This window comes from Falco peregrinus, chromosome 4 (assembly GCF_023634155.1).
Source record: "Falco peregrinus isolate bFalPer1 chromosome 4, bFalPer1.pri, whole genome shotgun sequence".
Taxonomy (NCBI): Eukaryota; Metazoa; Chordata; class Aves; order Falconiformes; family Falconidae; genus Falco; species Falco peregrinus.
This window is the reverse complement of record NC_073724.1, coordinates 117,974,896-117,990,127: the sequence shown is the minus strand read 5'-3', so window position 1 is coordinate 117,990,127 and position 15,232 is coordinate 117,974,896. Positions and strand designations below refer to the sequence as shown.

At 45.1% G+C, this 15,232-nt stretch overlaps 1 protein-coding gene across 9 annotated transcripts in view; it reads right to left on the bottom strand.

The window, feature by feature from the left end:
• The window catches only part of PAK1 (p21 (RAC1) activated kinase 1), a 73,567-nt gene that overhangs the window by 25,796 nt on the left and 32,539 nt on the right, over nucleotides 1-15,232 (bottom strand). For 3 of the 9 annotated variants that reach the window (XM_055802300.1, XM_055802304.1, XM_055802296.1), the window contains one exon: nucleotides 5,314-5,524. In XM_055802300.1, the coding sequence (XP_055658275.1) occupies nucleotides 5,314-5,503 (190 nt within the window). In that variant the 5' untranslated portion in view covers nucleotides 5,504-5,524. Of the gene's footprint in view, nucleotides 1-5,313; nucleotides 5,525-5,919; nucleotides 6,052-9,536; nucleotides 9,841-11,486; nucleotides 11,638-12,027; nucleotides 12,289-12,310; nucleotides 12,484-15,232 lie in introns of those variants that run through there. The other 6 variants (XM_055802298.1, XM_055802299.1, XM_055802297.1 and 3 more) reach the window with 6 other exon arrangements.

The following is a 15,232-nucleotide window of genomic DNA, read 5'->3' as shown; positions in this document are numbered from 1 at the left end:
TTGTTTTAATCAACTTTTTTTAAAAAAAAAAATTATGTGCTGTTAAATATACACTTGCTTCTCATATTGACAGGGACAAAATTAACTACAAGCGCAGCTTATAAATTGCTTCCTTCACGCTGCTTCTGCAAAACAGAGTTTATGAAGAAAACCAAGTTTAACATGTGTGCTTCTGCTACAAAAGCTTATATGAGCAAAATCATTTATATTTTACTGCTCACAAAATGAACTAAATGTGGTTTTAATAAGAAGCTTTGAAGACGCGGAGCAAGAGGGCAGAATCCGGCAGGTGAGGAGCAGAAGTCATGAAGAAACAGGAAAGGAAATAAAGCAAAGCAGATGCACCCTGCACATTTTAAAGTCAGGTCTTCAAACAAGATTATTATTATGCCTTGGATTAAATTCATCCATATTTATGATGATTAAGGACTCCACCTTCCTTTTAATATTTACTGTACTCAAGAAATCAGGATCAGTTTAAGAACAAAGCACATTCTACTCAGATTTGCTGCTGCTTGCAGTTATAAAATAAGCAGAGCCAGGAGAAGGTGACTAAACCACTTATGTTTTCCACCTGCTAACTTTTTTATCTCAAGCCAAACAGAATTTGTTTCGTGGCTGACATTCTCCAGTGCGTTTTTGGCAACATGAATACCAAACCCCAGGTACTTCAGAAACCCGTGAGGCTAATGCTCAATATTGCAGTTATTTAAGATAGTGGTTAGTTGTGCAGAGATGGTCAGGGCTTGCCCCAAAGGACCAAATCCTGTTCCCTTCAGTGCCAGCTCTGGCACCGTTCTCTGTGTCATTACAGAGTTAGTGCTGCACAAGAGTCATTTTGGAGGAAGAAAAGGATCAGATTTGGGACGTGAAGATGGAACAGATTGTTTTCGATCCCTTTTTCAAACAAAGGGGATGGGGGAAGCTGAATCGCAGAAGAATGACAGAGTTGCCAAGGAGAAGGAGGAGAGAAAGGTGCCATGCTGGAGGAGCCATCACCAGGGGCAGGGGGGGCTAGAAGGAGATAGAAGCAGCTGCTGGTTAGCAGATGGTAAGCATCTGCAGTATGGAAGCCTGCCAGAAAGGGAACAAGCAGCTGCATCCAGCAGGTATACAGAAAGAGCTGCACGCACTAGCGGTGGATGGAAGGCAAGAGGAAGAGAGATGCAGAGCCAGCCATCAGAGGCACCATATTCTAGAGGCTCAGTCCATTCCCCAGCTCAGCCCAGAAGCCCATCACTCAGGTGAGGAACAGGGCACCTGTACTAGCACCACGGTGCAGGAGTGCTGCACACCCACACATGCTCCAGGACAACTGCCACAATAGATTTGAACGTATCCCTAAAAAAGCTTAAGGGTATTAAGTTGCTATCCAGAGGTCAATATGCACTTAGGTTGTTGGGGTTTTTTAATTTTATTTCTGCATTCAGCCAGCCTGAGCTTTCTGCTGCAAACCCCAACAAACTTCTCTGCCGCCAGCTGTTGCAGCGTCCACTCAACAGCAAACGGAGATGAGTGCTGACTGCTAACTTATCCAAAGAGGCAGATGATGGCCTGAACTAGCCCCACCTACACAGAGGAACAGAACAGTTCTGGGGGGACTGATTAAATAACTTAACAGCCTCTGTCACATCAACACTCCAGCTCTCTGCTCACGTTCAACACAGAGAGTTCCAGTATGGCGCCACCGCAATATAAAATCAGGGAGTGATTCTTCTGCATTTACGGCTTTATTTTGTTTTCATCCCCCTGAAGCAGTTAATGTTCTCCCAACCACCTTAGTTTCCTGCGACCATCTCCTGCAGCATGTCAACCCCTTGCATTTTCCCTGCCTCTCAACAACTCTTTGGGACAGCTACCACAAAGTCAAGCTAAAATCACTTTGCCTTAGCAGTAACGTTACAGCAGGTGGGACCATAGTTGCTCTGTGCCCTTTTTTACATCTGCCTGCCTGCCACACTCAGGGTTTTAGAGCACCCAGCCTGAATTCACCACCATGTGAACCACATGAAGCTGGCACAGGAACTCCGAGATTTTCCTTCAGCAGTCTCAGGGGACAATGAACTTCAGAAAGTTTTGATCCAAACTCTGACAGATCTAAAAGCCTAAACATATTAAACCATTAATAACATAACTGCATTTTGTAGCAGATATTTGTAGCAGGTATAAGATAAAAAGAATTAAAGAGATGGGCACTCCCAGTCCTGCTAAACACCTAATCCCCCTCTACAGTGCTTATCTTATCCTTGCAATGAGGCAAAAAGCCTTCAAGAATCTTAAATTAAAAAAATAAATAAAACATAAACGGTAACTCTGTTTAAGAAAGCCCTTGGTGGTAGGCGGGCCTTATTCCAACAAACACCTTTACCACCTTCTCATTCAAAATGTCACATGCTTGACACTGTTAGAAGAGCCACCCCTAAAGTTTCCTTATGATGCTCTGGCAACTTGGGCTGCAACTATGAAGCACAATGTTTCACCATGAAGTAAGCCTGTGAGCCCGTCCCGAAGCATAGGGAGATGAGAAAGGTCTCCTCCACTGGTAATGTTAAGTAAAGTGCTCCTCCTGTCACCACAAAAAGGGCTCCCAGGCGCTGCAAACTGTCACCTTGTAGGTAAAACCCTCCGGAAGGCAGCTGCGAGTGAGCTCAGCAAAGCTCAGATTTGCTAAACGTGCCACGTTCATGCCAAATTCACACTCTCAGCTGGGACACTGATGAGCCCTGAGCCCCAGAAACTTCAGATGTTCACAGCTCCTGTTGAAAGCACCAAGTCACGAAGCTCTGCATCCACTTGGATAGAACCCACCTAGTGTTTAGTTTATTATTAGGTTTTTTTTATTATTTAAAATAAACTGTCAGTTTTGGGAGTTTAGGCTGGGACAGAGGAATCAGGACTATAAATTACACCCTAAATTTTGCAGGCAGAGCACGACACCTCCAGAGCAGCCTGGCAAGGGGTCATAGCTCAATGGAAGCATGCAAACACCTATGAGGCCCAGGATTTAAACCCTATGCGTCCTTTACACCACAGTTCTGTTCATGCAGAGGGGTAGCACAATGCAAAAGACTTTCCAAAGCACCTTCAGATAGAACTGCCCTTCTTGACCCAGCAACCTCTAAAAGATGCTCTCAAGATAGCCCCCTCGCCTTGTTGGCCTCTCCTCTGATCTGGACCCACAAGCTCTCAACAAGTCTGTTGCCTGCTCCACAGCAGGACCCCACGTGTTTGAGCTGCACCTTTGCATCAAGCACAATCCCTTCACCATCTTTCCCACCCATCCTTCGTAAAGTGCCTGCCCCAGTAATGTTCCCTGCCTAAACAGCTACCGCTTCGCTAAAGGGATTGACAGCATTGACTTCAACAGCTCTCAGGCTACAGCATAAAAGCCCACGTCCATGTTTGCTGGCCAAATTAACCACCAAGCATTTCAGATCTTCACAGGCTCTTTACAACCCCAGCAGAGGTTAAATGCAAATCACTGGCTTCCCTGGACGAAGATCAGAGGTCTTGGACTTGCCCAGAATTCTATTCCTCTAACTAAATGGAAACCAACTCGCCTCTTAGTCCAGTCAAACTAAGAACACTCAAATTATCTCAGGCACAACCCAAAGAGAGGTATCTGAACACCTGGGAATTTTATTAACGCTTAAGCAGCAGGAGGCACTAGGAATTCAGTTGTCATGATGGATTAGAAGCTTTCCTGAGAGGAAAATCAACCAATCTGAAGTGAAGGTGACAGCGTTATAGGTATTTTTTCTTGACAGGAATTAGAGGACAGAAGCAACCATTCTTGTTTGGGCAGGTGTATTGCAACAGAAGGCTCTGCTGGGCTTGGCTAAACAAAAATCTCTCATGCCTCGAAGCATCTGTCACATTGGCCAATCTTCAGCGAACACAGGCATCTTCAGATCAGCGGCAGTCTGTCTGCTGATTTCACCCAAACCGTTCACTTTTGCAGCTCTCCTTTAAAATCCAAGTTTTAGTTCAAACTAGCATTTCAGGTTGTATTTCACTTGCCTATAAATTTCAGGTGATTTCTTTGTTCTCTGCAACTGTTGAGCCTAGAGATTTAAAAACCCCACTCCCCTAAGTAAGCCAACAAAAAAATTCCTGCAGCTTTTTAGGATTAATACTCATAATGACAAGTTCTAAGCAGGATCTGGCAAACTTTTAACATTGAGTTCATGGCTTTCTGGACTGCAGATTCAAAAATCTACATTCGTAAAACAAATCCAAGTTGCTGAAGGTATTAGATAATAATAACAACAACAATAATAAAAATAATAATGAATGCTGCTGTATTTTGTAGAAAATAAACCTACATTTTGCTTATTTAGCTAAGAAAAACCATCACTCCCATTAATCTTTTCACTAACAATTAAGGAGGCAGCCTCCTTCCTGAAGCCCAGGAAGCTGAAGATACCAAGGGCTTGATTTAGTTACCCAGTGTCCAAATACCATTGCAATGCAGATTCTACAAAAAAGCTGATGTATTAGAAAGAGGAACTCCAAAAAATAGGTCAGATATAAAAAGAAACCAGCATATATTAGGGGATGGAGGTGGTTTTCTTCTTTTATCACTTCAAAAGGTTCGCAAGAGAGAGGATTTTTAAATATCCTGGATCTTAAAAATTAGCATTTCATGTAAAGTTCACAGTTCCTATCTCCATTTCCATCTGTTACAATCCCTGTAACATCAGAAAATTCCAACAGTTCACACAAAATGTGCAAAAATTTGCAGTAACGGATTATTCTTCATGGCAAGTAGACAATGCCTGACCCAAACACTAAAACAGACTAAATGACCACGCAGTAACATATGACAGGCTTAGCAGGAGATGGCCTGTTAGTCATGCTTAACTCAAATGATTTGCTGTTTAAAGCAACAAATCAAACAAGACCTCCCTCTGCTCTCCACAAAGCAATTGCCGATGCCAACTTTAATTGGCCAGCTCGTAATTGGTACAAAAATTTCTGATTTTCAAGATCATTAAGGACAAGTCAGTCTGGGAAGTGGCACAGCTAGTCCCAGTCTTCAGGGGCACTGTTATCACAATTTAAGGGGGGTGGGGGGAAGGCATGAAACAGAGCACGCAGGGTGGATTAAATGTGGCAGGAATATTCATTAGAAAAAAAACAGACCTACAGCCAGCACCTTATGTACCCCAAAATGACCAAGACAGTTGTACAGGAAACAAACACACAACATTTTCTAAAACCTAAACCACAACTAAGCATCAGGTGCTCAATTAAGGTCATTCGGAGCAACATTCAGACAGAAGTTTTATAAGAGGAGGCAAAATACCGCACTTTTATCTCCTGGTAAAATAGATCGGTAAAATCGGTCCTTCCTTTTCTTTTCTTCTGGGTTGGGAGGCAAAGGTTTTGAGCCGTGGTTTAAAGTCCCAGCATCTTTGCTTCCCGATCCAATCATAGTGCTGGTATTTCTCATTGGAGGTGCGGGCGGTTTGTCTTCCATTTCAACACCATTGTTAGACATCTTCAGCTGGGGAGGCCGTTACTAAAAACAGGAAAAAGAAAAGAAATAAGAAGGCTTGTTGGTTTATTTTTTGTAAACTGGAATTTCACACTGCCAAATGAATCACCAGCAGGTATTTGCAGACCAGCCTGTAGCCTCGGATCTACACAGACTCGGTGTCAGCACAACAAATTCTACTCAAGTTCCAAATTTTTTTCTGTTAACGTGACTATGATCAAGCATTTCAGTTATTGATCATTAGGAAAAGCTTCTTTCAAGATACAGCCAATTCTCAAGCAAACCATGGATAGTAAGTGCAGGGCAGGGAGCCAGATGATTAATACAAGGTAGCGAAGAGCAGGGATGCCCAAGAGGAGCCAACAAGTTGCCAAGCTCATAAAGCCTCTCAGAACCATACTAGTTCCACCAAAAACTACATCAAGAGGTTCATATTGGTCTCCAACACAGCACGACATGGAGAGGCTGAAGTTTGCACTCCATGAGTTCCGATGGAGCCGCTCGGGCTCCTTTGCTAAAAGGCTGCTGAACTGGTTGGGAGGCAGCAACAGGCAGGAAGCCACAGAGCCGCACCACGTCACCTCGGATGCAGTGCCATGACCCTCGCTGATCCCGAGCCGCCCTGGCCTTTCTGCAATAGCGGCACGCTTCAGGCGCAGTTCAAACCGCCGGGAAGCTGGCTGCATTTTGTTCTGTTGGAAGGGTCAAACAAAACTAGATCCCCAACACACACACAAATCCTTAAGTAAATAATCCCTGCTGTGCGGATTTGAAGACGGAAGCTTTGGAGCAGGGTAATAGATTATTCTGCAACAACTCGTTTGTTCCACCCAAATGAGATCAGCATTACTTCAGACACAGCCTGGCTGCAGCGAGATCCTTCTGGAAACTGGAATTTGTTTGCATTATGTTCTCAAAAGAAAGTTGGGAGTTAACTGCAGAACAAAGACCAAAGCAGGAACAGTTTCTGTTCGGGTGGGAAATGCAGTGCAACAGCTTTACAGATTTCACAAACAGTAAGGGAAGATGCTTTGCTCGTTACTGGGTAGCAGAAAGTCAAAAGTGGAGAGCAAACCACAAGTGAGAAGTCCAGTTACAAAGCCGAGGTCACTGCTAGCTTCCAGGGAGCTACTTTTCCACAGGATGGACTTAGAGGAACCGCACTGGGTCATACCCCAAAGAGATCCCACAACCATACCACAGTTCTATGACCACACACCACCCAGCCAGCCTTTAAAGTCTTCTTTGGCCAAGCTACTGATGCTCAGCCTAACTGGCAAGATGCAGACCCAGGGCACGCTGCTCTTAAAGCTGCAGGGAGCTAAGGCAGGCAAAGGACGCCTGCAGAAGGCACTCAGCAGCGATGTGTTAAGGCTTTGCTGAAAGCAGCGGTTCCCCAGCTGTCACCCACGAAGCTGTCGCTGGTCTGCAGCTCCACCTTCTTGTCCACTTGTTTGGTTCCCAGTTTCTTCACACTTGCTCTGCACCGGGAGGGCTGGCAGCACTGCGCAGCCCGTAAGGCTTTGGGACAAGCCTTCACACACAGGGAGCTTCGGAAGAGGTTTGAGCCCAGCCCTGCTTCCTCCCAACACAACTATGCACTGGAACTTTAAATGACAGACTTGCATGTGGAGTATTGATTTAACGGTGGGACAGCCTGGGCATTCAGGAGGGGTAGGGGGAAATTTGCTGTGCGTTTATCTGGGCGTGTTTTGGCACATGCCCCGTGCATCGCCCATCGCTCATGCTTTAGCCTCATGCCATTCTCCAGCACAAAACAGAGCAGAACTCAGCAACAGCAGAAGTGCCAGCCATGAAACGGTGCAAACAACTACTCTCCTTGTTTAAGCAGAGGGGAAAACAAAAGCCCAAACTAAAACCCAACCGGTAAACTTGGCAGCCACTGCTGCGCACATAACTTTGTGCGACACGAAGATATGGAGGCCTTACTGACAGGCTTTGCACATCGCAGTGGCAGCAGTTGGTGCTGAACTGGCACCACTAAAACATGTGAAACATAAGCCGAAGTGCCACGTAAGAGCTGCATTCTTTGCATTGATGCTTATTTAACCACAAGAACACAAATTGCTGGGAGGGTGCTAGGAATATGCCGCAAATAAGGAAACAGAAGGAAAATGAATGTTCGCAGCTCTGCACCTGCCAAACAGCCCACCCCAGGAGCAGGCACCGCATTTGCAGCTCTAACACCCCGGTTTACCCCGCACCGCCCCCCCCCAAGGGTTTGAATAAAGGTGCACCCAAAGATTCCCCCACCAGCCAGTCTCCCTGGAGCCACAGGCATGGCTGAGATGGCAGGGGAGACTGCCTCACTGCTGGGTCCCTCTCCCACCAAGCAGAGATGCGAGTAGGTGAGAATCAGTCCTTGCTACCTGCTGTCAGAGGCACAGGGCTAAGCTGGGAACAGAGTCAAGTTTCCTGTATTGGGGAATGGAGGCAACATCAGACCGAAGGGCAGTACAAGGAAGAGAAGAGAGCAGCAATGCAGGCTGGAGAAAAAGAAGTGAGAAGACACCCATCGCCACCACCCAGATTACAGGCAGAGACTGGCCTAATGTTGGGGAGAGAGTAACATAAGAAAGAAAGAAACAAACAAACAAAAACCAAGGCAGCATGAAAACATAAGACAAACCCCTGGATGTCAAGCATCCTCACTTTCAATTCCACCAGTGCAAAACCTCAGGGACATCTGCTCACATCTTCAATATCAGAGGGTTTTTCAAAATCCCTCAGTCGGAAAGGAGAGCACACAATACAGTTTTACCACAGGGCTAGAAACACTGGCAGTACAAGCTCTTGTTTATCTTAACGTTATTCCCTGAATGAGCAAGTAACTGCTGAGAACTTACATGGTTTAACAAACAAACAATATTGTTTTACAACTATTTGATACCTGCAACTGTCACGTGGGCAAAGCCTCTAGCTCACCCTCTCCTTTCTTCTTCATTGCTCGAGCTCTCAGATCTTTCTCCTCATCAAAGTCTTACATTTGGAGTTACAAGAGCTACTTAATGTTTGGAGATGGGAGTGAGAGAAATCCTTCAAGCCATAAAATTAAGAGACTGATTCTACAGAAGTTATCCCCTGTAATAGCAGCACTATCCTACAAGGTTCCCAAGTACCTTTTCCCACTACATATTTAAAGGGAAAGCCAAAAATCTGTTTACATGAGACCTTCCACTGTGATACAGTGACACAGTCTATCCCCAAACTCAGCATCATTATACTTGAAACTTGTGTTGTCTTCAAAGTATGTGGATGAAACCCCGTTCTGGCAGAATTACGGCCACCTCTCCAGGGCTTTACAGCAGAGCTGAGAGCCTGGAACACAGAGCCATAGCGAGAGTTTACGGGGGTGGCCGCCTCCCTCACCATAGCCTAGCTGACTGTACAAATTCTCCTCTTCCTAAAATAATCTCCTGCCGATTCACATGTAAGCAGGCTTTAAACCACCCCCCTTGTGCAGGGCTCTGCTCAAATTCAAAGCACCAGGCAAGTGCTTCCCCAGCCAGCGGAACATCAGCGCTCCGCCACGGAGGTTGAGTCACTCGGCGTGATCCATCCCAACAGGAATGCAAAGCGTCACCGGACCGAGTTACTCCCTTCACACCAGCACAACTCTGCTTGGAGAAAGTCATCTTATGTTTCCACGGCACGATTAAGTGAGCTGCGGAAGCAATGAAACAGCACGTGAACTTTTCAGCTGGAGTCAGAGGAGGGAATGCATTTTAGCTGCAGACACAATTATTCTCCACTACTACATATTAAAATAGCAGCACTCAAACCAAACCCCACAGACACCACTAGGAAGGCATAGCCATGATGTAGGACTATTATTTCTGCAGCCATTTGGGAGTCCTGAACTGAAAGTTTGAGTGGTCTCAGCACACAGGACTTATGAAAAGTTTTATTAGGTACCGTAACCTGCAACTGCCATACGTCAAATTACAGTGGCCTTCAAATGCTCCCTGCCCCTCTCCCCATCAGTTTTTGAAAGCCATTAGCTAAATTAGATTACCCCGGCCTCACCAGCAGACCTGACAAACGCTCCTTTCACACCTCTGGAACACTTCTGCAGCCAGGAAGGAGTGGCAGACAACCACACACAAGGGGACGAGAGGCTCAGGAAACCACTTGGCAGCTCAAGACAGAGCAAGCGGAGGCACTGAGCAGGAGGCGGCACCCACAGGTGCCAACAGCTGCGTCTGAGAGTTCAAAGATCCATGCAGGTCTGCTGATCTGTTTTCCTGTAATACAGGTGCAGGTTCCTGAGCCGTTTATCTAGCAGAGCGGGACCTCAACATGCGCAGAGCCTTCCAGCACTACTGTAACGCACACACCAAAGGGGGGGGGGGGGGGGGGGGGGGAAGAGAGAGAAAGAGAACAAAGATACTCTATTTATGTACTTTTTCCTTCTGCTAAACCACATCATTTCAAAGCTGCTGCTCCATGCTGAACTCTTAAGTTTCTATCAAGCTAGTTGTGTTTTCTTTGCATTCCTTAGCAAGACAGGCAGATGACTGATTGCTAAAACAGAAAGCAATTAAAAAGTCAGAGGAGCTGAAACCTACGCTACAGTAGATGCCATAAAGATAACCATGTCCAATGCATACTAATTGCTGGAGTCAACACGAAAACTCATAAAAGAGCCATCTATAATTCATGCAGTCTGGCAAGACAGTAGCTGTAAGTTACTCACTACAACTTACAGATGAATAAAGTATATTAAACAAGAAAAGGGGGGAGGGAGATGCTCAGCAACTGTTTATCCCTCTCTGCCTACTACCAGAAGGGAATCTCACGTTTTTCCAAGATGCTATTTTTCTGTTGTTGCCAGGGTGAGGAAAGTGTGTCTTGCCCACAAAAAAAGGCAGGAGTCCTGACTTTTAATTGAGGCGATCCCAATTAGAACAGCGGTTTTACCTCCACACCAGTATCCCTGCACCCTTCCACCCCGTGGCTAGAGATTGCCTGTGCAAACACACGGTTAAAATCTCCTTCTTCCCCCTTGTACCACCTCAGCAGGCAGGAGCACAGGCGTCCCCTGCTCTGCTCAAACACATTGCAAGCAGCAGATTCCCGCCCCGTGTGTCACGCTTTCATCCAAATCCCAGCAGAAAATTAACAGCAGACTTTACCAGCTAGGTTTTGACATAGGATGAAAAGACACCCCTTCATTTTTTCTTTATTACTTTATGTGGGACTAAGTCTCAAACACAGTCTCACACTGAAGGAAACGTGTTCCACCTGAAAAAAAGGCAAGAGGTGTCCTTTTCCTCCTCCCGACAGCAGATGGGATCTGGGACACATGCTGTCATGGAAAAGGGCAGCAACAATACACACACCCTGAGGGAGGACAGACTGATTGTCACATTTAGAGGTGATTAAAAAAAACAAAACAAAACAGAAACTGTAGCATCTAGCTGTCTCCCCAGCCAGTTAGCCCACATCTGAGTGCTGAGCAAGTGTGCCAATTAAACAACAAAAAAAAAAGTCAAGGGCTATCAGTGCATCTGCCCAGACCCCACATTTACATGTGAATTAAAAAAAAGCACCCAGGTTTTCATGTAATACATGAAACAGCAATGTTTGTTCATCTACCTTTAGAATTTACCTGTTAGACCCCTGCAGGTGCTGCCAACACCTCAAGACACAGATGAAACCGCTAAATGAAATAAAACAATAATCACTAAAAATAAGTTTATAAGCGAACGTACCCACTGCTACAGCCAGAGTGGGTGGGTGTGAGGAGGGGGAAAGGAGACACTCATGGCAGGCAGCCACCTCCTGGTTGCCCTCTTGCCCCACTGCCAGCCTTATTTCATAGTGCTAGACACCCAGGATGACTGACCAGTTACAACCCAACAGCAATGCTGGCAGACTGGTGGCTTTTAAAATTCCAAGTCACGGAGACTTGAGGGTCCTTTTAAAAAAAAAAAAAAAAAAAAAGCCTTTAATATGACCCTACCTGTTTGAGCTAAACTGCTGGGTGGGATTCCCAAGCCCATAGTTTGCAGGAAGACAGGGACACCAGCACAGTGGGCGCTGCTTCTGGGCAGGAGAGCTGTAAAATCTCTTCCTGGACAGATATACACACTAACCCATCATACTGCACAGATATGCTTCTAAAGAAGAAGAGACTAATTATAACCGCTTGATTCCTAGCAACAGCGCAGAGTTCTCCTTTCACTCCAGTTAAGCTTCTTTCTGGATTTTTTTTTTTAAAAAAATTTAAATAATCAAGGCCCAGCTTTCGCCGGCTTCCACGGTGTGGCCACATGCATGACTGCTCTGCCAGTAACCCAGACACAGAGAGGGTTTCAGTAGCACCCAGGCAGGTCAAGCCCTTTCCACCAGCTTAGGCTCGAATCCAAAACTGCAGAGGGGCGATGCCAGTTACATTGCCATGTTTCGCCTTAGCTTTGCTTGTTTCACCACCAACTGCCAAATAACCATGTCACCATCAATGCCAGCTATGCACAAGTACCTGGAGCGCAGGGTGAACTCACCTTGTGTTCTGGGTGGGTAGCTCATGCTTTGAGAGCTGCAGAGACTAGCTCTGGCTGTTCCTCTCCCTGGGCAGCAGCCTGCTCATTTTGAGCACTTACCCCATTCCAACAGTTTTTAAACCGCCTGAGAGAAATAAATCGCTCCCGTGTTTAAAAAAAGAAGAAAATCTGAGCTGAGACAGAAGGAACCAAGAGTATCATTTTAAAAAGCTCTCAGTCCACAAGTCATCCTCCTTGTTTCTTCATCTCCAGAAGTACCATCTCCCCTCCCCCAGCTACATGCCTTAACACGTAAGTTCCCCGTTGCAGATGTCAGGACAGGCTCCCTTTTCCAGCACAGTACAGAGCAGCCTTGGCTTCAGTTCCACTTTTCCTTGCAGGAAGGCAGAGAGCTGCAACCACACAAGTCAAAGTAGCGACTAGAGTTGGAGCTTGCTTAGCAGGGTGAGAAAAATAAAGGCCTTTTATGTTAAAGCATACCCAAAGCCCATATAAGCACGTTTCCTGGAGGAAATCTGTGTTCCGGAGGAAATGACTAGATGTAGCATAAAAAAAATATATTAACACACGCAGTTAAACACACCCCAGCTACTCACCACCGAAGTTACTTGGCTCTAAGTCCAAACTGCACATTAGCAGCAGTGGTAACTGAAAGCAGCTGAATCATTAATCATTTTTCCATCCAAAAGTTTCCTATCCAGAAGATGAACATAGAGCACTGGGCTCAGACTAAGCCCTGCTATCCCCTAATGTGGATTAATTCCTAGTACAACGTATTCGTGTTTTAAATACACGTAGGTATTTACAAAAACCACACCTTGTTAAATGCAGATCTACCATCTGACATTTAGCAATGGGGGTGGGGGGTAAGAAATACGTCAGAAAACTAGAAAATTGTCAGGTCAAGCCAACAATATCCCCCACACAGAGGACACCATAATGCAGCGGTTAGCAAAAAGCCACAGTATGTAAAGAGCAGAAAGTCTGCATTAATCTGTAAAAGGTGAGTTTTTCTAAGGAGAAGAGACACCGAGACAGAGATGTGCGAAGAGGAAACCGCTGGTCTTAGGAGTTGGGAGTTCATCTCTTTTCTCACTGGGAAACTAAAAAGCAAGGAGACAACGCAAGCATCATTCGTGGGTGAAGCCATCCAAGAGCCTCAATTAGACTGAGGGGGAAATGCCACAACAGTTCAGCGCTAATTGGAAATGCAAACATTTATTACGAGAGTAGAGCTCGCTCCTGTGTATAGCTCCATTGTGTTCCCTGCAGCTAATGACAGTAGGAAGCCCTGTGCTCTGTAGTATTTATGTAACGACTGGCAGAGCTGTCACATTCCCTTAATTGCTAGCCAGGATTTTCATAATGGCAGAAGTTTTCAATTAAATGAAATCGCAAAAATTGCTTCGGTTTCACATTGCTTTGTTAGAGTTTTGGTTCTTCTTCAAAGTTGGGGAAAGAGGAAGAAAGAAAAATTCTCCCAAGACAAAATAAGCTCTGCATCAAACAGGAGCTTTTTGTAGACAAACTGTTTTAAGAGGCAAGGAGAGCACAGTCAAATACCCAGAACTGAAAGAGCTAATTTAGCATCAGTAAAGACAATTTGAGAGCTGCACATAAATCTGCTTCAAGTTTACAATTACTTCTTCAATTATGATACATGTGATGCTCCAAAAGCAGTTCATTTCAAAGGAAAAGTGAAAAAGCCTATGGTAGCTTTGGGTTTCCACCTAACTGAGCTTTCACAGAGGAGCCCTCCTTGCTAGTAGAGCATCAGCTCTGTGTTTATAATTACATGCTATCTAGCAAAACACCTTTTGTACCTACTTTATAATCCCAGTACGTACAGAAGTAAGTGCAGTAAGTATACTGTGGCAAGCGTCTGGTGTTCCTAGACTTCCTTACTTGTACCCAAATGGGCTGCAGAGCATTCACGAGTCCATTAAGAATCATCATCATCATTTAATTTAACGAGCAGCAGTTAGTTTTTAGGAGGTACCATCAGGCCTTTTATCGCATCATTTATTCAGATCCCAATCGTACTTACTGTTTGCCAGTTGAGAGAAGAAAGCTCTATAGGACTGGTACAAAGGAACTGCTGTTTCTGCAATATATTGCGACACAACTCTGCATTAGTGCTCAGTTAAATAAAGCCCATGAACCAAGCGAACTATTTTTACTCCCCTGAATAAAAGGAAACATAAGAACATCACTTACTACTGTAGCAGGCCCATTTTAAGGCACTGTGTAATTACAAGTAGAAGTTAATAACAGGAGCAGAAATAGTAGGCAAGGTTTTCCTCAATATCTTTGTGCAAGTCTTTCTGGGGCATGGATCTTCTTAGCCTGCATTCTTGCTACGATTACCTAAGTGGCTTTAAGAAGACACATGGATCTTCATTGCTACATATTCAAAACTCATTCTTCCTCGTGAAGCAGCACCATTGGATGCAGCAACAAAACCCAATCCAGCAGAGGCTGGTGGAGCTCCTGTGCACAGCCCTGTCAGCATCTGCAGCAAGTGATTTGCCTCTTTCAATCCAATTCCCTGTGGACAAGCATCTACATCATAAAATTAGCAACAATATGAACTGCAAATTCAGCAGAATTCAGATTTCACTGATGGATGGATTGCCAGGATGCATGTTTTATTCATCTCAAATGCTTTGTCAGGTTGGTTGCATACTCCCTCTGCACTTAAAATGCTAAAAATGCTATGGTCAGTACTGAGCAGCCAAGCAGCTCTGCTGTACCTTTTCTAAGTGCTAGCCAAAACTCACCAGATTTCCAAAATGAAGACAACCAAAAACTGGCATTCTAGGAAGCTGTCTGAGTCAAGGTATTTTTGTTCAGCACAGAATTCCCTCCCACTGCTGGAAGTCACCTTGCTGAAGTCCTTAGCAGGAAGTAGCTGTGGGTCATCAGCATGTGAATTAGCCTCCCTGGGAGAGCACAGCATGCAGCAGATCAAGATGCACAGTTTTCTGATCATACTTTAATTCCAATAATTAAGATTCAAGGACATTCACTGCCAGCACACTCTTGTAGAGGTTCCTGCTAGCTACCCATAACCCCAAAGCTTCCTCAGCGTTCAGGCTGTCAAGCCAATTCTCATTTCAGCATCCACCCCAGGTTACCTGCCCACAAGCCCTCTCTCTCCTGTTGTAAATCAAAGGCAAGAGAGTATAAAAGGAGTTATTTTACA